Below are 23,367 nucleotides of genomic sequence, written 5' to 3'. Positions count from 1 at the left end.
TTCCCTATCTCCACCCCGACATGGATTCACCTATCCCAACCTGCTCTAGTCATTCACTTTCATAAACTAGAAACCTTAAAATCTTCCTCAGTTTCTGTTTGTCCCTCAACAGTGCATTCTTCCTCCTCATCCAGATGGCCTCTGAACCCTATCAATTCACTATTAAGAAAAAAATGATTTGTCACATCCAACCTTTTCTCCCGTTCCTTCATCTGCTGTCTTAGTCGAGTTCCTTGTTCTCTCTCATTTCTTTGGTTTCTCTGCCATCAGTCTCTCCCTACTGCAGTCTATTTCACACAATGACGCCAAAGTAACTGTCAAAATTAAATTATAACCATGTCATAATTCTGCTTTTTTAACATTTTACTTCCTATGATTCTTTATACCCATAAGACAAAATTCAACTTCTCAATCTGACTCCAAACATAACTCTATAGCTTTTTCTTCAGCCTCATCAGCTCTAACTGCTTTCCACTCAATGTACACTCTAGACACACTAACCTTCTCACAGTCCCCAAATAGGCCCTTTCACATATGACTCCTACAGCCTGGAAGGTCCTTCAGGTCAATTCCGTAAATTCTTATTTGGGCATCTACTATGTACCAGACTCTGTTCTGGGGCATAGAAAGCAAAAATAAGAAGATAAAGATCCTTCTGTCAATGAGTTCCGAGTCCAGTAATAAGGGAGACAGGCACATAAATAATAATGCACTGTGATACACACAAAATAGAAATATATACAAAGAACAGAGGCAGCATAGAAGAGAGGGTGGTTAATTGTCTGGAAGGCGTGGGACAAGGAAGGGTAAAGGTAAAGGCAATGCAGGCACAGCCAGGGGCACTGAGGCATGAAAGAGTTTCACGTTTTCAGGAAGCAGGAAGAGCTTCCACATATAATGCAGAAACATAAAATGCATTGAGGATGAACCATACACTTAAAAATGGTTAAGATGGTAAATTTTATGGTATGTGTTTTTTACCACAATTTAAAAAATTTTAAAATTATTTAAAAGAAACGCAATGGGGAGAGAATCTAAAGACAGGCTGAAATAAGCAACTGCCTATCTTCCCCTCCTTTTCACCTTGCAAACTCCTACTCATCTTTTGGGATCAACTCAGATGTCTAAATGACCCCTCCTTTGTGGATCCTATGTGAGACCCTCAGCCTGTGCACTCTTCCTCTGTGCTCTTATAGAGCTCTATTAGAGTGCTAATCACAGATTATGGAAATGTTTTGTTTATTCCTCTGTTTCCCCCACACGGATATGAGTTCCTTGACTCACATTCGTGAGTCACCATAACTTATACAGGCATAGACTCTACACTTCTACAAGAATTATCTAATGAATTCATTAGTTATTTAATTCACTATTAATTAACCATATGCTACATACTATACTAAGTGCTTTATATACATGATCTCCTTTCACCCTTACAACTGTTTATGAGGGTAGATATTGTTCTCTTTTCCATTTTATAGAAGAGAAAACGAGAGGCTAGGTATCTTGCCAAAAGTCACACAGTTAGTAGTTGATGTGAAGCCAGATTGAAGCCAAACAGAGCTTTTAATGACAAAGAAAGTAATCAATAGAGTAAGTTTCCAAGGGGATAAAGGAGGGAGTGGGACCTAGAAAGTTAATTGAGAAGATTCAGAAGGAAGAGCTGGCCCGGCAGGTGTCTGACTCTGTGCTATGCACCTTGCTGAAGTAATTTCATTTAAAATAGTTTCATCCTCATCAAATCTCCATGTAATGTAGATACCCAAATGAAGAAACCGACATTCACAAAAGTTAAAATTTTTTGCCCAAAATCACAGAGCTTGTGAGAGACAAGGCCATAAAGCAAGATCTCTTCCAGCTTTCTCATTTGATTCTTAGAGAAAAGTGTGGAAAGTTGAAGATAAAGAGATTTTGAGGTGGAGAAAAGATTACCTGAGGACCTTATCAGTGGATCAGAATCTTCAGACCAAGTGGTTAGGGTGAATTAAAAAGCCTGGAGAAATTTTGGGACACCCACTGTGAGGAATTTTATTTAAAAAAAATAGGCAGGGACAATTGAATAAATAGGGCTAATGAGCATCAGTTAGGGGGCCCTACTGAGGTTAGGGTACACAAATTTGTGATAAACCCAACAAGCACATTTTTTTTTTACTTTGTTCAGCTACTTTTGCTAGCCCATGAACAAAGAAGGTGTTGGGGATTGTCAAACTGAGCAGTAGGCAATCGCAGGAGTTGGGAGAGGGCTGACAGGAAGGACTTTTGATTAATAGAAAGGACTTGCAGAAGTGGCTGATTATAGATTCTAGTCTGAGGAGCTGTCTTAGCCCATACAGGCTGCTATAACAAAATACCATAGACTAGGTGGTTTAAAAGATAAACGTTCATTTCCCACAGTTGGAGAAATAACTGGAGGTTGAAGTCTGCAATATGGTGCCAGCATGGTCCAGTTCTGGTGAGAGCTCTCTTCTGGGTTGCAGACTGCCAACCTCTGTTGTTGCCTCACATCCTTCACAAAGAAGAGAGCTCTGCATTCTTCATCCCCTTATAAGGGCACCAATCTCATCTCCCCCAAATTGTATCCAAACCTCCTAAAGGCCCCCCACCTCTAAATACCATCACATTGGGGATTAGGCTTCAACATAAAAATTTGAAGGGGGGGACACAAATGTTCAACAAATCAAATTAAGCTTTCTTCCTATACCAAACCTGAACTCTCCCAGTTGTATAGCGGTGGAGAAACAACCTATCATTTTATCTGGGGTCACTATAAGTTGATGACTACTAACCTCAAAAGGTGGCCTTTATGCTGCTGGCAATTATACTTCACTTCCTAAGTGTCTCATTCACTCTCCCACTCCCATTCTTCATCATCTCTCTCACCTGATGACCTTGCTTTCTATTTCATCCAGAAAATACAAGCAATCAGGGGACTTCCCTGGTGGTCCAGTGGTTAAGAATCTGCCTGCCAATGCAGGGGACACGTGTTCAATCCCTGGTCCGGGAAGATCCCACATTGCTGCGGGGCAACTAAGCCCATGCGCCACAACTACTGAGCCCGCGCACCGCAACTATTGAGCCCACGCACCACAACTACTGAAGCCCGCATGCTCTAGAGCCCTCACGCTGCAACTACTGAGCCCACGTGCCGCAACCACTGGAGCCCGTGCTCCGCAACAAGAAGCCACCGCAATGAGAAGCCCACACACCGCAACGAAGAGTAGCCCCTGCTTGCTGCAACTAGAGAAAGCCCAGGCACAGCAACGAAGACCCAGCGCAGCCAAAAAAGAAAAGAAAATACAAGCAATCAGAAGAAAACTCCCACCAGCTCCCACCACTGCATTTATTCACTTCCCTGCATTTGTATCCGTATGCTCTGCCTTCTATCCTATTGCTATGAACTAATCATGCTCCTACCCAAGTCCAACACCTCCTCTTCTACACCAAATCCCATCCTTTTTTTCCTCTCTCAAGTATTCCTTTAAAAATTCTCCCATCTCTCTTCTACTCGTCAATTTTTCCCTTTCTACTGGATCATTTCCATCAACATCAAACATGCTGTAATTTCCCCCATCTTAAAACAATCAAAACAGACAAAAACTCAAACCTTTACTTCAGTTCATATGTCCATTCGGTATTAGCTACCACCACATTTCTGTGCCCTTATAGAAAAGCTCACAACACAGTTGTCTGCTCTCATGCTCAGATTACTCTATTCCCATTCTCTCCTGAGTTTTCTTCAGTGAGGTTCGCCACTCACTGTTACACTGAAACTGTTCCTGTCAAGGACACCGGTGGTCTTCATGCTGTCAAGTACAATGATCCATTCCTGGTCCGCATCTTCTTGGACCCGTCAGCATTTAACACAGTTGATGTCGTCCACCTCCTTGAAACTTTGTTTGGCTTCCAGGACACCATGCGCTCATGATTTTTTTCCTTTCTCACTAACTGCTCCTTCTTTGTTTTCTTTGCTGATTCATTCTCATCACCCCAAGAAAAAGCCATTCATATTTAATGCCTTTAATTTTAGGATAAATTAGGTGGTATAGCAGCAGATGTGCTTTTCTGATGACATCTTCTTATCTGTCATTAATTAGCTTTCATTCATTGAGCATACACCAAGTGGGTACAGGAGGAGCCTCAGAGATACGCTGTGTGGTGAAGGGAAGCCAGTTTGGGATGGCTGGGCCTAATCTCCACAGATAATCTGGTCACTCATTGGTCCTCATGTGTCCTCTCTGTTGTAGTGTGTTCCTGTCATCCAGTTGGATCAGCTGTCCTTCCTTTCAGCTCAGTGACCTTCTGTGACCCCAGCAACGGTGACTGCCCTTGCAAGCCTGGGGTGGCAGGGCCACATTGCGACAGGTGTATGGTGGGATACTGGGGCTTCGGAGACTATGGCTGCAGGCCTTGTGACTGCGCAGGGAGCTGCGACCCTCTCACAGGAGACTGCATCAGCAGGTGAATGTGCATGGCTCTTGCTCTCACCTCTGTGTCTTTCAGATTCTTTTGAAGATCTGGTAGTGAAGTGGAAAACGTTGCATTCCGCTAGTGGAGAAAAGATGTATTTGCACATCTCTTTAAAAAATTTTTGTCAAATTGCAGAGTCAAGTAATTTGTTCTTGCAAGATTCTAGAGATGGCCTTGTTCATTTTGCAAAATAAATTATTCTTTTTAACAATAAGCCCTTTACAACACTATTTCTGAAAAGTGAAAGGATGGGAAGGTAGCTAATAAGGTTTAAATCTCTAGAAATATATTCATTTCATTCAAGTTCTAAGAAATTCCTTAATAAGTTCTTCATCATTTTTTATTTTATTAGCAGCACAGACATAGACTGGCATCATGAAATTCCTAACTTCCATTCCATGCACAATAAGAGTGAACCAACCTGGGAGTGGGAAGATGAGCAAGGATTTTCTGCACTTCGACATTCAGGTGAGACAATAGATATTACTGGGTCTAGTCATATTTCCGGGTCTGGTCTTGAGTAACAGTGATTCATGACAAACCAGAGAACAGATTTTGGATCTAATAAGGGGAACTCTAGTTCTAAGGTTAACAAAGTAGTGACCCTCATAAGTATAAAACTCTTAAACATAGCTAAATGGTATTTAACAAGCTTTTGTTTATTTTCTGATTGTTAGAATAACATGTAATTAGTACAGAAAATTTGGAAAATGCAGAATAGCACAGTAAAAAAAACCCCCAAATCTCACTATCCCACTGTTAATGGGTGTGTTTCCCTCTCTCTAAGATTTTTTTTTTTTTTTTTTTTTTTTTTGCTGTGGACCATTTTTAAAGTCTTTATTGAATTTGTTACAATATTGCTTCGGTTTTATGTTTTGGTTTTTTGGCTGCAATGCATGTGGGATCTTAGCTCCCTGACGAGGGATCAAACCTGCGCCCCCTGCATTGGAAGCCGAAATCTTAACCACTGGACGGCCAGGGAAGTCCCTTCCTCTCTCTAAAACATACTGTTTTACACAGTTGAGAGCTAACTCAATGGAAATGTACAGATTCATTTAAAGGAAAAACATTCTTACAGACCTAGTGTAACTCAGTATGTACAAAGCAAAAGCTAGCTGTGAACTCCTTATGTTTAAAGTTTTATCCAACTATAAAACAAAAATAATTTTACAAACTAAATATAAGCCAAATAAAACGAATAAAATTCAAATTAACATTAATTGAATATGAAAAATGATTTTTACTGAAGCCAAAACGCTGTTTACTACATAAATATGATTCCTTGAGTTTATCAAGTCTATACTACTCTTTATTCTGATTTAATTTTCCTGTGATGTTTACCTGTTCTGTCATTTGAGGAGCATGCTGTGATACTGGCGGGAACACATAATTTCTGTGTTCATCCTGTCTCTATTCTTTTCTCATAGAAACTCAAGTGGTTCTGTTTAGCATCAACTTAAATCATATCACAAATACAAATGTGGACAAGAAATCTTGTTGTCAGCATTTGGCTGTAAAGTGCTCACCAAATCATCCAAATAAAACTTAAAATAACATATTAAAATATTTGTTATTATTAAACATGACAAACACCAAAAATGTGGTATGAACACCCATATGAACACATTCTAGTGTTATCAAATCTTAATTTTGCCATAATTGCCTCATATTTTCATTTAAATTATACAGATGCATTTGAAGCCCCTGATGTACCAATCTACAAACAGACTAGCCTTCCTTACTCCACAGAATAACCACTAACCTGAATTTTGGTGTTCATCATCCACTTTCACATTTTTACTATTTTAATATATATATATATTAAATAGTATATAATTAATATATTTATATATTTATGTAATGTTTTAAAAATCTCAGGTACATGATAACTTTAAATTTTTTTTTTTTTAGTTAAATGTGTACTTTTTTTAGATTTATCCATTCTATTACATGAATACAACACTCTGTATTCTCCTGTTGTTTGCCATTTAGGTTATTTCCAATTTCCAATTTTCCACTATTATATATAATGCTACCATGAATGTTCTCTTATATGTGTTATATTGTGTACTTGAGAAGGAGTTTCACTAGATCAGGGGCTGGCAAACTACAGCCCTCAGGCCAAATGTGGCCTGCCATCTACTTTTCTACAGGCTAAGCTGCCTGCTCTAAGGTTTTAATGGTTATTTTAGATGGTTATATAAGTACCTACATAAAATCTTTAATTTTTCCCCATGGCCACAAAGCCTAAAATATTTATTATCTGTTCCATTATAGAAAATGTTTGCTGACCCTTGTCCTGGGGTACAATCTAGATACTGTTGGGTCACAGTGTGCTTACTGTCAAATTTACCATTTATTGCCAAATAGCTCTCTCAAGTGGTTGCATAAATTTGCATTCCACCAGCAAAGTATGACACCCTGTTGTTCCACATCCTCACAAATAAGTACTTTGTACTTATTTAACAAATGTCTATATAGCACATACAAGGGGACAAGCAGTATTCTAACTCGTTAACTCAGGCACAGTTTAACTCATTCAATATTTCTTGGACTTCTAAAACTGATGTTATCAAACCTCTAAATTTTTGCCAATCTGATGGGTGTGAAATGGGATCTTGCCATTTTAATTGCATTTTCCTGATTAGTAATTTTTCATGGTTTCTTGGACTTTCACGTTTCTTTTCCTGTGAATTTCCTATTTGTAGTTTTCTTACTAATTTGTAGGAGTTCTTTATAGACTCATTCATTTAACAAATATTTATTGAATACTCATACTACGTGCCAGTGCTGTAAATCTAGTAATTGAACAGACAAAAATCTCAGTGTCCAAGGAGTTCACATTCATGCAGAGGAAGACAGCTAATAAACAAGTAAAATATTTGATGATGTTTAATATAATAGAGAAATAAAGCAGGGATGTGGAATAAGAAATACTTGAGAGGGACATACTTTTAAATGGGGTGATCAGAAAAGTCCTATGAAAGGACTTTTGAGGAAAAAACCTGAAGAAGGTAAGGGAGTGAGCTATACAGATAACAGAGGAAAGAGAGTTTAGGCAGAAGATACAGCAAGTGCAGAAACCCTGAGGTGAGACTAGGCCTGGCTTATTTAGGAAACAGCAAGGAGGCCAGTGTGGCTGAAGCAGAGTAAGAAACCACAGTTTTAATACATTCTCATAGACAATTTATGGACCTTTCAAGAATCAAGAACTCAAATTATAGAAACACTTGGTATCTGCAATTCCATATCATGGGTTTTTTTTCACTTAACATAATCTTATGATCATTTTCCTAATTGGTTTCATTTTAATTCACAACAGGAAAGAAGGTGGGAAAGATAAGGTAATATGAAGTTGTCATATTTATCTTTTTTAGCATTTGAAAAGGAAAAATCTTTCCCATTAATTTTGTGCCTTAATGCTACGTAGTCTGAATTCTATGATGTTAACTTTAATAACCACTTTTGAAAGATTTCTTCTCTTTTTCTAACACAGTGGTTTTCAGAATTCTCCAACTTTGTCTGCCAAGCCAAATCTGTAAAAATCAAGGTTCTAGTGCCATAAGACATTAAGCCAATCATCATGTTACTAGGGAGGGAGCTGGCAGCACACTAATGAAGCACATAACGGTGCTGGCATCAGACTAACTCCAGACTCTCACGTCCACAACAGCTGTTAGGTCTCTGATGTCCCCAGAGAGTGTCTGAAATTCATCTGGATGAGCTCCGGATTGAGGAAGAGACTGTTCAGTCTCCTGCTACAGCAATATTCCCAATGGGTATAAAATAGTGCCCCTGGGCACCTTTTTCAACAGAAAAGTGATAATCAGTTTTCTAAGCACTGCGGTTCATTTTCAAATCTATTTGCCTACCTACCTATTTACCTGCCATAACTAGGAATATAATGCACTATACCAAGATACTCTTCATTTCTACCACTTCTTGTGGGGTAGAGAGCATCAGATGTAAAATTTCACTTCCTGTCCAACAAAACTGGCTTTAACTAGTACCAGAGAACTGTAAACAATACTTTGTTTTTGAAACGTTCTAACAACCCAGTATAACTAAATAGGTTTTCCTCTTCTTCCAAATTTCTTTTAAGAAAACACATCTGGGCTGAAGCCTAATCAAAAAAAGATTTATTCAAAAGCAAATTTTAATGTCTGATTTCTTAACATATGAAAAGGGAGTACTGGAAAGCAGCCAAGGAAAGGTCTTCAAGTAACAGACTTATTCATGTTCTTTTTATTAAATTTTTTTTTCTTTTTTCTTTTCTTATACAATTTTTAAAGGCTACTTTCCATTTACAGTTATTAGTATATTCACTATAAATATTCACTATATCCCCCATGTTGTACAATACATCCTTGAGCCTATTTTATACCCAATAGTTTGTACCTCCCACTCCCCCACCCCAATATTGTCCCTCCCTACTCATGTTCTTATAGGCTCAAGGACTAAAGAGAAGAGCATTATGTTGAGGAGTAAGATATGCATGGTAGTTACCATACTCTCTTGCTTTGGTGGAATCATCAAAGGCCGTGGGCTGTCCACTCAGGTTGCTACAATTTCTGAATGAGCAATCCTCTGCTTTGTTTAGATGATAAGCAATATTATTTAACAAATCACAACAGCTCATTTTAAGCATCTTTATCTTTCCCACTATTTAATTCCACTGTGATTTTCTACATGCAGATCTCGTTCTGGTTTCTCAAGAAACTTTAGCTAGAGCCAATATGTCAATATTTTCCATTTTCCATATCTACCTACCCAATCTCACCAGAATCACACTCTCATTTCCACTTGTATGTCTGTCAGCATCTCTAATTCATTATATTCTCCTCGTACTAGACCTCTGTTGTTTTTTGCCTGACCAGATCCATTTCCCCTTCTTTCTTGCTATTTCTGTGGTAGCTCAACCCAGTTTTTCTTTGGGGAACCACTCTTCCGCCATTTAATACAGTTTTAGAGAGGCCAATCAGATGTTCTGTCCCTAGAATTTAAATCTTGAGCTGAAAGTGACAAATTCTGAAAATGATTAGAGTTCATGATTCCAATGGCAAAGTCATCAAAGAGACTGCCCAATAGATCTCTGGAGCTCTCTTGTTTCTTGTCCTTTCAGAGTTCTGGTTCTTCGGCTTTTTCTCCTTTCTATGAGCTACTCAATAAACTTTCAATAATTAAATTAGACTATTGATTACTACAAAAAAAAAAAAAAAAAACTTAATACACTCCTAAAATGCTCTCCTTCTCCTAACTTCCCTATTTATGTTAGTGAAACTACAATCCTCTCTGTCACCTTGGCTGAAAATTTCAAGTACGTTTTTATGTTTCCTCATAAAATTGGATGCTTGTCCTCATCCAATCCAGTGACAGGATTTGTACACCTGTAGATCCTAACTCTGCAGCATCCCTTGATATTTCTTCCTATCTACACCCATGGCCACCTCTCAGACCCACATCCCATCTGCCTTAGAAAGACAGTACAATGGAAAGATCGGGGGCTTCAGATTCTCCCCAACCCAGGCTTAAAATCTGGCTTTTCTACTTGTTAGCTATACGCTGCCTTGAACAAGCTAATTAACCTCTCTGAGCCTTTCTTTTTTCATTTGTTAATAGTACCTCTCTCATAACCTTATTGTAAATATTAAATAAGATCATATGGATAAAATTCCTTATAAACTTTATGGCTTATAGTTGGTACTCAATTTAGTTACTGTTGTGTGTTACCAATTTCACTAGTTTCTAACTGGTCCCTGTCTTCATTTTTTCTCCATTCCAATAGTTTTGATACGGTAATGCCAGATTACTTTTCATATAGATATTTTTAAATTCATGTAACTTCTTTAAGCTGATAGCTTTGAAAATTCCCCTTTATCTAACAAATTAAATTCAGGCCCTAACTGCATATCAATCAAGGTCCTCCATGATACCTTCTATTATTCTCAACTCAATCTGTACCCAGGATAAACAGAACAACTGGTTCTTCCATGAACACTCTCTCCCCTTTCTCTCTTACATTTCTTTGCTCATCCTTTTATCTCTGTATTCCTGTCAAATTTCTATTTGTTAGAATCTTAGATGAGTAAATAAATGTAAAAGACTTAAAATAGTGTCTGGCATGTAGTAAGTGCTCCCCAGCAAATGTTACCTGCTGTTATGCCACTCAGTGCCTATAAAATGCAATGTGTGAGGGTAGGAGGGGAGGGGTTAGGGAAGAGGTAGAATTATATCTAATTGTTAAATCAGTAAGAATGAAAATCCTGGGGAATTTCCTGGTGGTCCAGTGGTTAGGACTCTGCTCTCACTGCCGAGGGCCCGCGTTTGATCCCTGGCCGGGGAACTAAAATCCCACAAGCTGAGCGGCATGGCCAAAAAAAAAAAAAAAGAATGAAAATCCTATCCATTCTGGGCTTTAAGAATATAAAGATGAATAATAAGACATAACCATCGTCCTCAAGGATCACAGTCTAGAGAGGGAACAGGTACATAAATAAGTATAAGAATGCTATTATAGACTATGTACAAAGGCATTTTGAAAGTCTTCCGAAGATTTCTTCTGGCAAATCTTTCATACATAATAATTGTAATACACAATTTTAACTGTTGGGAGAAAATAACCTAGTTATTCTTCAAAGTCCACTTTAAATCGTTCTTCAGCCACGAAGCCTTTTTCCATCTTCCCAAACATGTGGCCTTCCCATCCAAGCATACTGTACCTGACCTAGAACACTTATTACTGTTTACACACTTACTTTATTCACCTTACTGAATTATAAGCCTTAAGGCAAGAATTGTATCTTGCTCATCTCTATATACTCTGAAGTATGTAGCATCATGTCCTGCACATGATAGGTGCTTAATAAATATTTTAAAAAGTGGATAGCATTACCTTCAAAGGATTTCTCAATGATTTGATTTGATTTCATTTTTACTGTGGTGAACATTAATTGTAAGAAAACAGTTGTCTTTCCTATAGGTTAACCATTCAGTTGTTCCGTTCCATTAGCATGGAATATTAATCCAGACTATATTTAGCATAACATCAATTACAAGTATTAAAATATATCATTGTTTCTACATTTCTATATTTCTCTTAGGTCAATACTTTATTGGATGATAACTAATTCAAAAAATGACTCTATTTCTTTTGAGTGACTTTTCATGGTTTCTTATGGATTATATTGTATGAATCACTCAAGCCTTAAAGAGTTATGCCACTTGGATTTACTTGCGATTGTTTTTTGTTTTGTTTTTTTTTACTTTTTTTCTAAATAACTAACACCATTTTCATTTACTTTCTGTAGGTAAATGTGAGTGTAAGGAACAGGTGTTAAGAAACTCCAAGGCATTCTGTGGAATGAAATATTCATACGGTGAGTTTGAAGTGCTTGAATGCTTCTAAGGATCTATTCAAACTAAGTACGAAGAGTTTTTAAGGAAATGGGCGGCCTGGTTTATGACATTCACAGTAAATCAAAGCACTAGTCTTATATAATAATAGTAAACATAGTAGTCTGGCCTTGACCTAGATTTTCCTAATAGAGATGGTGTTGAATGTAATGGTGAGTGCAGGAGGCTTTTAGAGCAAAAGGAGGGTTATCCTGCTATGTGGAAAAGAGGCAAACGAGAAAAAGAAAAAAATCATGACACGTAATCCTTTCTTATAAATGCTTCTTGTATTAGTAATCTAAAAGGGAAGCCTCTAGCCACTTAAATGATTTCTCAGCCAGTTTATCCTGTAGTACTACTAGGCAGAAATCAGTTTAAAGCAGTATATTTCACAGTGATTAAAAGCTCAGGCTTTGGGCTCAGACCTACATGGGTTTTATTTGTGGTTTATTGGGTGGGTAACTTAACGTCTCCAGACTTCCTCATCTGTAAAATAGGGATGACGCCACCTTCCCCATGAAATGAGATTTTTGAAAAGCACACAGCACATTACCTTGCACATACTAGATGCCCAGTCAGTGTTAGGGAGGAGGAAGGGGAAATATAGTGGGGAGGCCTTGAGACGAGCTCTCTGCCTGAGTCTCTTCCCTGCCCTCTCTGTATACTCTAGACTCCTCTACCTTTCAAATGCCAGGAAAATACAGTGTATGGACAAAGGAAAATGCCATTGCCCTAAGTAAAAACTGTTACTATCTTCAAATTCTAAATGGCTTTATGTTTATTATTAAGTGTATTAAAGATGCCTTATCTTGCCAACATATCATTGACTAGTGTCTGAATCTTTTTATTATTCCATAATGTATACAGCATTATTTATTATTTATGCATTACAATGAAGAGAAAGTTTTAAGTCATGATTTCTGAAACAAAACGTTTAGGTTCTTGATAACATTGTATTTAATCTCATAAAAGATAAAAACATAAATGTTAAAAACCTCAAAGATCTTATCTAAAATTATGTGCATATTTCCCTCCTTTCACCTGCCAACTTAGTTAAATAATAGAAGCAAACTTTTGAAATGCATAGTGCCCAGTAAAGAAAAGTCAGTTTAGAGGGAAAGGTATTTACTATTAAAAGCAAAAAAACATGACAATTTAGTCCAAAGTCATTCAGTTCAATAGAAATATCAACTGGTTTTCATTGTCACATAGATTCAGTAGCTCTATGACTGAATTTACAAATAACCACATTGGTATCTTTTAATACAACTGTATTATTTTCTGCTTAAGAGAACTTGAATGCTTTTAATGATGTCATAAAGTATCTTGGTCTTATTAAGTGCAATATAACTAAAGACTTGGGGAAAAATGGTCTCCCCCTCCCCATTCTCTGACTTAATAGAAAAAATACTCGATTCATTTTGTTTATTCTTTTAGCAAATATTTATTGAGTTATAACAGTGAGTCGATAAGGTTCCTGCTCTCTTTGAGCTTCCAGTCTAGTAGAAAAATAATAGTGAACATTTATTGAGCATTGGCCATGTGCGAGGGGCTACTACAATATGTACCCTTCATGCATTTATCTTACCAGGGTTCTAGTCCAAAGTCTACCTCTAATCAATCAGTCATACACATTTGAGCAGTTTACTTAATTACTTAAAACTTGCTTCCTCATACATAAAACAAGACTAGATGAGCTCTTAAGAGCCCTTAGACGTCTAAAATTTGGTGAATCTATAATTTGGTGAATTTGGTGAATCTATAAAGAAAACATGGCCGTCTGACAGCCATATTCTCAGGATATGGTACCAGCCAAGATAGGGTTCTTTTATTACACACAATCTTCCATCATCTTCCAAGATATAGATGAGCCAGTAAGAACTCTCCTAAAAATACAGAACATTGCATTCAGTGTTCCTTAGGTCTATGTTTTTCCCCACCCCAATTTATCCCATTACTTGATCCCTATCCACATCCATTTCATAGATGGAAGAACATAATAGAATCAGGAGTCATATCGAAAACTGGAGCTCTGCCATCACGTAGGACAGCTTCCTAATCCCAGTCAGCTTGCATTTTACACCAGGGAAGAAAATTAAGTAATCAATAATATTATTTAATCTCTTTAGAATACATAAAATATGTCCTGGCAGTAACATTTTGCTTTTTGTCATAACATTACACAAAGCTAGCTATAAGAGTATAATATAGTCAGAATCTAAATAAAAACCAGGATAACAATTCTACTTCCTGTGCATCTTTTTTCTATTTAGATTTGATAGCTGAATGTGTTTAAGATTTATTTGCAGTAGGCAAATGGCTGATATTCTCTTAGCATAGTGATATGGACAGAAGTAGCAGTTGAAAAATGTTAAGAAAGAAGAGGATAGTTAATATAGATAAATGAGATGAAGTCAGTGCAAAATCAATGAGCCCAATGATTTTCTTTCTTTTTATTGAGGTGTATACAGTTAATGTACAATAGTATATGTTTCAGGTGTACAACTAACGATTCACAATTTTTAAAGGTTATATTCCATTTACAGTTATTATAAAATATTGGCTATACTCCCTGTGTTGTACAATACAATATATTCTTGTAGCTTAGCTATTTTATACATAGTAGTTTGTACCTCTTAATCCCTAATGATTTTTAAAGCAAATTTCCACATTATCATCATTGGTTCACTTTTCCATTATACTCTGAAATGCATATTTAAGTTGTTCAAAGTTCAAAGGATAGTATGAAATTCTATGCATTTTGACTTTTGGAATTGTGTTGTTACAGTGCTAAAAATAAAGATTTTATCAGCTCATGATAAAGGATCTCATGCTGAGGTCAATGTGAAGATTAAAAAAGTCTTAAAATCCACCAAATTGAAAATTTTACGAGGAAAACGAACATTATATCCAGAATCATGGACTAACAGAGGCTGCACTTGTCCAATCCTCAACCCTGGTGAGCATTAGTCTCTTCCAGCTTGTTACCTACCGTGTTTCTGCTGATTTGCTGCTTGTCCTACATTCTCTGAACCACAACCTAAATAAACTCAGCAAGAGTATCTCTCCTTTTCACCGTCTGATCTAGGGAAAATCCAAATGGAATTCTTTGAACTGACATCAAAAATTTTTTCTCTTTCACATGCTCTATAAAAGTAAAATATTTTAAAATCCAGCAATATAATATTTTCTGTCCTGAAAGAGAAGTCTCAGATTGGTTCCAGGTGTCAGTAGCAAGGAAAGCACTTTCATGAATTTATCTGCCAATAATACTGTATTGGAAAGCTAGGTCCTATTATGATGCCCTGGTTAGAGCTTGCTCCCAAAAGGGAGTTCAAATGCAAAATTCCATCTGTGCAAATAATATCGAATTCATTTTTACTGTTGCATGAGAAGCATCTGTTTCTCCTGGATAGAAAACAACTCTCAAGTTCTCATCATCTTCTTTTTCATTAAATGATCATTTTGGTTTCCAATTAGAAACAGCAAAAATAAACAAACAACAACAAAACTACAGAATCTTAGAGGAACTTGCAGTGGAGGGAAATTTGCACGTTAAAACATTGTGGCAGACATAGAGGCAAGCAAGTAAGCATGGGATTCATACCTGTTCACTCTACAAGTACACTCCTCATACTGTGTCATAAGCTGCTTATTTCTGTCTCCCTCATTAAATTTGAGGATGGGATTTAGATTTTTGACCATACTATCTCCAGGGCCTACCATTAGTACCCAAATAATAGTAACAAAGTACCCACAGAGTAAGTTCTAGTAAAACAAATAATATATTTTTTAATCTTCTGTATTTCCCTGTTTACGAAGTTGCCAGCTGTGTCTTAATGGCACTGCTGAAACACGTGTGTAATTTGTGTTCTGGATCTAATTCTTTTCAAATTTAAGTCCAGGAAACCACAGTTATGTTAAGAAGTCATTTATGGTCTTTGGTTAATAAATTTGAGAGAAATAGATAACTGAGTGAGAGAAAGAGAAAGAGAGAGGAAAAACTATCAATAAAATACTCCCCGCAACCTAAACGATCTACACAGTGATATAAAACTCTCGACTTTTGACTATTGACTAATCTCTCACACCCTTTTATACCTCTTCATATTTCATTTAAATTAATCTAAATTTTAGTAAGGAAAAATTTAAAGACATTTTAAAATAAATATGTTTACAAAGAACAAATGAATTAATCAGAATCTTGGATTTTGAATACCGGAGACTAGGAGTCATCAATTTAAGTTCTGTTTCCCGGGGCTCTTTCTATAAGCACTTTCTACTATCTTGGCAAAAAAAAAAAAAAAAAAAAAAAAGAAAGAAAGAAAGAAATCCACTCAGTTTTTTAGTAAGACATTATAAACAAAAGCTTTGACAATCTGAGCCACCCTCCAGGAAGTGAACTATACTTCCTAATCAGATTTCTGCCAAATAGAGTAAAAGAATCAACTGAGTTCATCACAATTGAAAACATAAGCACAATTATTCAAAGAATTCTTGAAAACATGTTTATTCACTTTGATGAAAAGACTAGAACCTGCCAAAGCAAAACCAGACACTCTTTCATTTCACTTTGTTTTTCCATTTTACAAGTTCAATAGCTAAGGCCAAAGAAAACTGATAAGAAAACTGTGAAACTTTACACGCCAACATTTCCTTTGCTACTTTTGAAAAGGAGTAATCTAATTGGCATCCCTGCAAATTCATTCATTCCTCCATTCATACATACATACATTTACTCATTCATCAATCATATATTTTAGAATACCAAGACTAGCAGTAAAGTATTATATTTTCTTTCTCTATGGTTACAAAGTAAACTTGGCGCCCTCAAACTTATAGCAAGGTTGGGACTTCCCTGGTGGCGCAGTGGTTAAGAATCCGCCTGCCAATGCAGGGGACACAGGTCTGAGCCCTAGGCCAGGAAGATCCCACATACCGCAGAGCAACTAAGCCCATGTGCCACAACTACTGAGCCTGTGCTCTAGAGCCCGTGAGCCACAACTACTGAGCCTGCGTGGCACAACTACTGCAGCCCGTGTGCCTAGAGCCTGTGCTCCGCAACAAAGAGAAGCCACCACATGAGGAGCCCGCGCACCGCGATGAAGAGTAGCCCCCGCTCACCGCAACTAGAGAAAGCCCACGTGCAGCAACAATGACCCAACGCAGCCAAACAATAAAAATAAATAAATAAATAAAAACTTATGGCAAGGTAAATGTCAAAAGCATAGAGATAGGAAAATAAAATGTAAATGCTAATAAGTAATACAACAGGTAACATTGTTTTCCATGCTAACTTTTGGCATGATGCTGCTCCATAATTTATGGATTTATTCAGCATCATTTTTATTAGTTTAATTGATATTTATACTTCAAAGTAATGGCAAACTCCTATAATATTTGTTCTATTTATAGTTTCAAAGTAAATTCATTTAAAATACTAGACTTAGGGCTTCCCTGCTGGCACAGTGGTTGGGAATCTGCCTGCCAATGCAGGGGACACGGGTTCGAGCCCTGGTCTGGGAAGGTCCCACGTGCCGCGGAGCAGCTGGGCCCGTGAGCCACGACTACTGAGCCTGCGCGTCTGGAGCCTGTGCCCCGCAACAAGAGAGGCCGCGACAGTGAGAGGCCCGCGCACCGCGACGAAGAGTGGCCCCCGCTTGCCGCGACTGGAGAGAGCCCTCGCACAGAAACGAAGACCCAACACAGCCATAAATAAATAAATAAATAATAATTTTAAAAACTTCCTTATAAAAAATAATAATAATAATAATTTTAAAAATAAAATAAAATACTAGACTTAACACTGAAAGTTTCCTAAAAATTGTTTATCGTATTTTTAAATGAGGATTTTATTATTTTAGAGATGATACAAACAATATCAAGACGATTATGTTTTAACTAGTCTGTTAATTAAATATTGGGATTCTTTTTCATGAAGAAGCTAAGGTTACCCTTTAAAGAATTTAAATACCTTATAATCCATCTTACATATATATATGTATATATTTTAACAAAAATGAAATCATAAGTATATGCTTCATTCTGCAACCTACTTTATTCAGTTATTATCTTTACCTTCAGTTTTAATTTTCATATACTCTAATACTCAGATCATATTCCAATTTCCCAATTGATCCCGAAATGTTCTTTAGACGTGGTTTGTCCTTGCCAGTATTCAATCCAGAATCACACATTGCATCTAGTTTTTAAGTCCCTCAAGTATCTTTTACTCATGCAGAGTTTCTTTTTAGTACTGAAGAAATTATTATTGTTGAAGAAACCAGGCCAGGTGTCCTGTAGATTATCCTGCCTTCTATATTTGTCTGGTTGGTTCTTTGTGGTGTCATTTAGCTTGTCTCTCTACTTCCTATATTTCTTGTAATCATAAAGAAAAGCTTGATAGACTCAAGATAAACATTTTGTCTAGAATTCATCATAGATATTGTTGTGTGCTTCATGTTAAATCACATCACAAGATATATAGTACCTGGATGACCCACCGTCAGGGTTGCTAAACTTGACTCTGGGGTTGGAGTGATTACAGTCTGATCTCTCCATTGGGTTCCCTTTTGAGACTAGAAAACAATGAGTATGAGTTACTTAGTCACTAAGCAAACATCCAGTTCCCCATTAACTATTCAATTTAATGATTTTATCACCAATTGGCAATCCCTTCCTCAATGAATAATTTCATTAGAATTTGAGAAATGATGTTTTTCTAATTTCACCTAATTCCCTTCATTTATCAATTAACATTATTCTGTAAGAGGACTTTCTCTCCCAAGCTGGGCTATTAGGTTACCATGAAATATAGTTCCTATTATAAAAGCAGGATAAATGCTAAATTCTTTCCTTTAATTTCCAATTTCCAAAGTAAGGAATGGTTTTAACAACTGTCTCAAGATGACAAGTTAATTTTTCTCTGGATTTCTCTTTTTTGAGTATCACTTTGGAATTATGGATTTTTGTTGATTCAGTATGTTAACACACACACAATTATTACATTCTTGGTGCTCAAATTATCACAACTTTGGCGAGTTATAACCCTCCCTTGCTGGTTCCTGTATCCTTTTTAAATGATTCCCATTAACCTTTGAAAGCTTCCTTGCTTTTTTTAGCACAATAAGAAATCCCATGCTTACCTTGTATCTTCCTGCCCTGGACCTAAAAAAAGCATTTCTTCAAGAAGCCTTGTTTAGTTTTGTTTTGTCTTTAGTGAGACCTGTTATTAGAGACATTATGTTTGTTACAGGTGTTCATTACCACTGGAATGACATTTTTAAAGCCATTTTAGTGCATGAACAAGACTGTATATATTAAACCATGAGTTTAAATTGATATTTTCAATTGAATTTTAACATCTCATGTTTTCCCTTAACTTGAGTTTTAAAGTATATGTCTCTTTATCTTATATGGGAAAGTTTTATTTTATAAATGTAATTACTTATTTGCTCTACCCTATAATTTTAAAGAAAATTGTTTCAAAATACTAATATTGATATTACTACAGACATGTACTGAGGGAGATTATCACATTTCTTTTTATTAATGTATAGATAATGAGATTGTCCTTTTGGATTTTTATGTTTGTTAGCCAAAATTTTTACTTGAAGCCTGAAAAGAATTTTGAATTATAAAGTCAGCACTAGTCAAGTCGCATCTTTTTTTTAAGTATGACAAACAAACATTCTATATTCCAAAAACACATCGACTTTATATAGGAGACATGTGTTATTTTGTATAATCCATAGCTCTCTTCCAATACGTTTTCCCAAATGATTGTTTCACTTTTATAAAATCCTCCTTAATATACACTACCATACATAGTGAGTCTCCAAGAAATATTGAACTGTAGCAGCATGTTAAGTACCCACAGAATCCTCACTTCTTCACCATAGAGGGAAAGAGTAAAAGTTCAACAATCAGACAGGCCTGAGCTTGAGTCAGGGTGCACTGCTTACTGGGAAACACTGTTTCTCAATCTTGCCAAGCCTCGTTTCCTCATTTGTAAAACAAGGAAAGAAGAAAGGTAATACCTACTTCATAGGGTTATTTTCAAGATTAAATGAGATAATACATTTAAAGCACTTAGCGCATAATAAATATTTACTAAGTGTCAGCTATTATTGCCTATGACTCCCTATTTCAACTATGAATTTATAAAACCGTGAACCATGTATATATGAAACTGCTAAAGTCACATCTCTCCCTTCAATAAACTATGATACTACATAGTCCCTAATTTTGTTCTCTTTCAGGTTTGGAGTACCTTGTAGCAGGACATGAGGATGTAAGAACAGGCAAACTAGTCGTGAATATGAAAAGTTTTGTCCAGCACTGGAAACCGTCTCTTGGAAGAAAAGTCATGGATATTTTGAAAAGAGAGTGCAAGTAGCAGAAAAGGTGTATAGCACATAATGGCAATTCTCTATGTACAAAACACAAACATAATGGAAAGGAGACCTCAAAGATGAAACGGGAATTTTTTTTTAGTGCCAAAATACATAGAAATGTTCCAATGCATGGCCCTTGTCTACCCCATCTCTTTTGGGCCCATGTTTAAATACAGTTTGTTTCATAAAGTGGAATGAAAAATCCAATACCGATACCTATTTTCTATGGGACTGATTCTGAAATTCATAACTATTAAGAATATTTTAATAGCAGTAAGATATTTAGCAGTAATCCATTAAGGGCAATGCACCTAACAAGGACTCCTCCCATCTTCAGATATGTTACTTACATTTGTGCTACTTGAAGTAATTAATGAGATTTTAAGGAATCCCCAACCCTAGTATCAGAAAAGGTGTTTCTTTAAAAGAGCCTTCTCTTGCGTGATGTGTGTGAACTTTGGTCTGTGGGGTGTTAAATGGAACCTCTCCACATGTATATAGTATTTCATTGTATAAAGCACTTTACTACCTACCACTTGTGTTGTGAAAGTTTGGAGACTGCCATTGACAGAAAAAAAAAAAAAAAAAGAAAAGGGCATGTAAGAAAACCTGCTGAAACAGAAGCACTATCACTACGCGTGGAAAAAAAGTGACCACATAATGGAAGTTGTACTCTTTAAACTTGAACACTTGAGAGTAACTATGTGAAGATGCAACCTGAAAGGAGAATATGTTTGCATGAAGTCTCAGCTTTGGGATAGAGGTTAGATTCCACAGATACCGGCCATGATGAAACTTTTTTTTTTTTTTTTTTTTTTTTGAAACTTTTAAAAAAACTGAACAAGAAGAGACTCTAAAATAAGAGAAAGGAGTCATAAGTGTAGAAAATGCTTCGATAAAGAGGAAATGGACTTTAAATTTTAAAAAGCCCATTTATTTGCAATGCACTTGTATACACTTCACAAATTATTGTAGACACAATTTGTTTTATTTTTGTGTTTAGTATTTAAACCTGAATATGGAAACAGTTTCCTCCTTGTCTTTATTAACAGTATATGGTCATTCTATTCACTCATTTTTTGACTCAATGTATGTGATAGTTCACCAAATTACAGTTTTTCATTATTATTTCTCTTCTGTACTCATGCATAACCACTATACATATCGTTTCTTCTGTACTTGAATATATAAAACGTGAACCACAGTGCCATAAGATTAACTTCACATACAGAACATATTTTTCCTGAGGTCCTGTGGACTTGCAAAAAATATATATATATTGCTCTGTTAATTTTTTGTATTTCATATATGTAATAAAGGAATATGATCTCCTGATTTTTGCCTCATTTCCTGATCAACTCTTTCACTGATGCTAAAGATTACCTTCTCTTAATGAGGGAACTCAAATATAATTCCTTAAATTAAGAAAATCAAATAAGGACCTGGTATTTCTACTCTTATATTCTGGGGTTTGGGGATGGAGTGGAAGCTAATTCAGATGGGTTTACTTTCTGTAGCTGTTGGACGTGAACTTTTTCATCAGATGCATTGCATTTTTTTATATTACATTTACTTTTTAACTAATTTAAAAAGTAATAAAAGTTCACTGTTGAAAATACAGAAGACCATAATGAGAAAAAAAAAATGCCTATATTCCAACAATCGTGATAATAGCTGTTAGCAGTTTAGTGTAGATGCTGCTAGACTACTTTCTATGCATATACATACCTCTTATAGAATTGGAATTATACTATACATACTCTTATGAAGTCTGCTTTTATAACCTGTAGCATATCTCTTAGTTTCTTACCTATTCCTATCTTATCCTGATAGATGGAATGCTATCTACTAGACATCATTTACAAGCAACTTATAAAACATGGTGGTAAGTACATCATACCAAGAAAAATATTTTGAATATGTCAGATATAGGATTTCCTTAAGTTTCAAAATTGCCAGGTTGCCTTCTTTTCCATTTCACTTTATATAAAATAGCTATTACACATTAAAAAGAAGAATATAAATAATATCTATTTTTTAAAAGAGTAGAAAGATGCCCACAATATATTATTCAGTGAAAGAAAATGACAGAACAATACTTATAGTATTAGCTCCCACCCCCAAAACACATTTATAATATATATAGCATCTCAAAAGTTCTGAGAGATAGATTATAGTAGTATTTACCCCTGCAGGGGAAAGAGAATTCTCACCTTTTATTTTGCATATGTCTGCATTGCTTGACTTTCTTTCATTGGTCACGTACTGCTTTTGTAATTTATTTTTTAAACACTTAAAATTTAATCAACTGTTTTTAAAGTATGGTCAAGCAAAATCATAACTGAAAGTTTAATTTAGCTAGTTTACCAAATTGCTGGGGCCCTGTATGGTTTTCCAGTCTTTTTGATTAGAATCTTCACTAGGTGCTCTTTCAACACCTTTTTTGGCAACATTCCAAAACACAGGTCACTGTTATAATCATTTTTTAATGTTTTGATTCTCAAATCATTTGCAGCCCTTTCACTGCAGTTTTAATTTCCTATGAGCATTATTGGCTTCCAAAGTGAAAAAAAAAAGGAAAGAAAAAGAAAAATAGAAGAAACCTCATGTTCCTCTTTGTAAAAGTAAACAACAAAATGAAATGTGAGCAAGCCGCCCCGTGACCCCACTCCCATTCCATCATTCCATCATTCTGCCACACTTCTGTATACCTTCTCACCCTTGGCATCTTTCAAAATAACCATCACAGTACCAAGGCAACAGAATCACATAAAACTTCCATCTATGGCTTCAGATGAACATGAATACTTCCTTCACGAGCTAGTGGGAAAGTCTCTGCCCCCAGAGCTTTATTCTCTGTATTGTTGGGCTTTATTAGCCAGCAGATTAGTTGCATAATCTCCACATACCTATGTGTATAATTTGTCTGAGGTCAACCCAGTCTATGCCTTCTTATTACATCACTTTCCCCATAGAGGAATGTTACCAATATTTGGTATTTGATGCAATGGAAATTCTCAATCACAGGATAATCTTTTAATAGTGAGGTCAAATCTGTAGGGATATGATGGCGAGTCCAAAAAGCAGTGTGCATCTGGCTGTATCAAACAGA

At 36.1% G+C, this 23,367-nt stretch overlaps 1 protein-coding gene across 2 annotated transcripts in view; it reads left to right on the top strand.

The window, feature by feature from the left end:
- NTN4 (netrin 4) overlaps positions 1-21,534 on the top strand; it is a 109,423-nt gene extending 87,889 nt beyond the window's left edge. The window contains exons 6-10 of one of the 2 annotated variants that reach the window (XM_068561158.1): positions 4,245-4,458; positions 4,823-4,935; positions 11,775-11,843; positions 14,648-14,818; positions 20,121-21,534. In XM_068561158.1, coding sequence (XP_068417259.1) covers positions 4,245-4,458; positions 4,823-4,935; positions 11,775-11,843; positions 14,648-14,818; positions 20,121-20,257 — 704 coding nt within the window. In that variant the 3' untranslated portion in view covers positions 20,258-21,534. Of the gene's footprint in view, positions 1-4,244; positions 4,459-4,819; positions 4,936-11,774; positions 11,844-14,647; positions 14,819-20,120 lie in introns of both variants that reach the window. The other variant, XM_068561156.1, reaches the window with a different exon arrangement.
- Positions 21,535-23,367: the final 1,833 nt, after the last annotated feature.

The sequence above is a fragment of the Eschrichtius robustus genome, chromosome 13 (assembly GCF_028021215.1).
Source record: "Eschrichtius robustus isolate mEscRob2 chromosome 13, mEscRob2.pri, whole genome shotgun sequence".
Lineage (NCBI taxonomy): Eukaryota > Metazoa > Chordata > Mammalia > Artiodactyla > Eschrichtiidae > Eschrichtius > Eschrichtius robustus.
The sequence above is the reverse complement of the archived record's forward strand: the minus strand, read 5'-3'. Positions and strand labels throughout refer to the sequence as shown.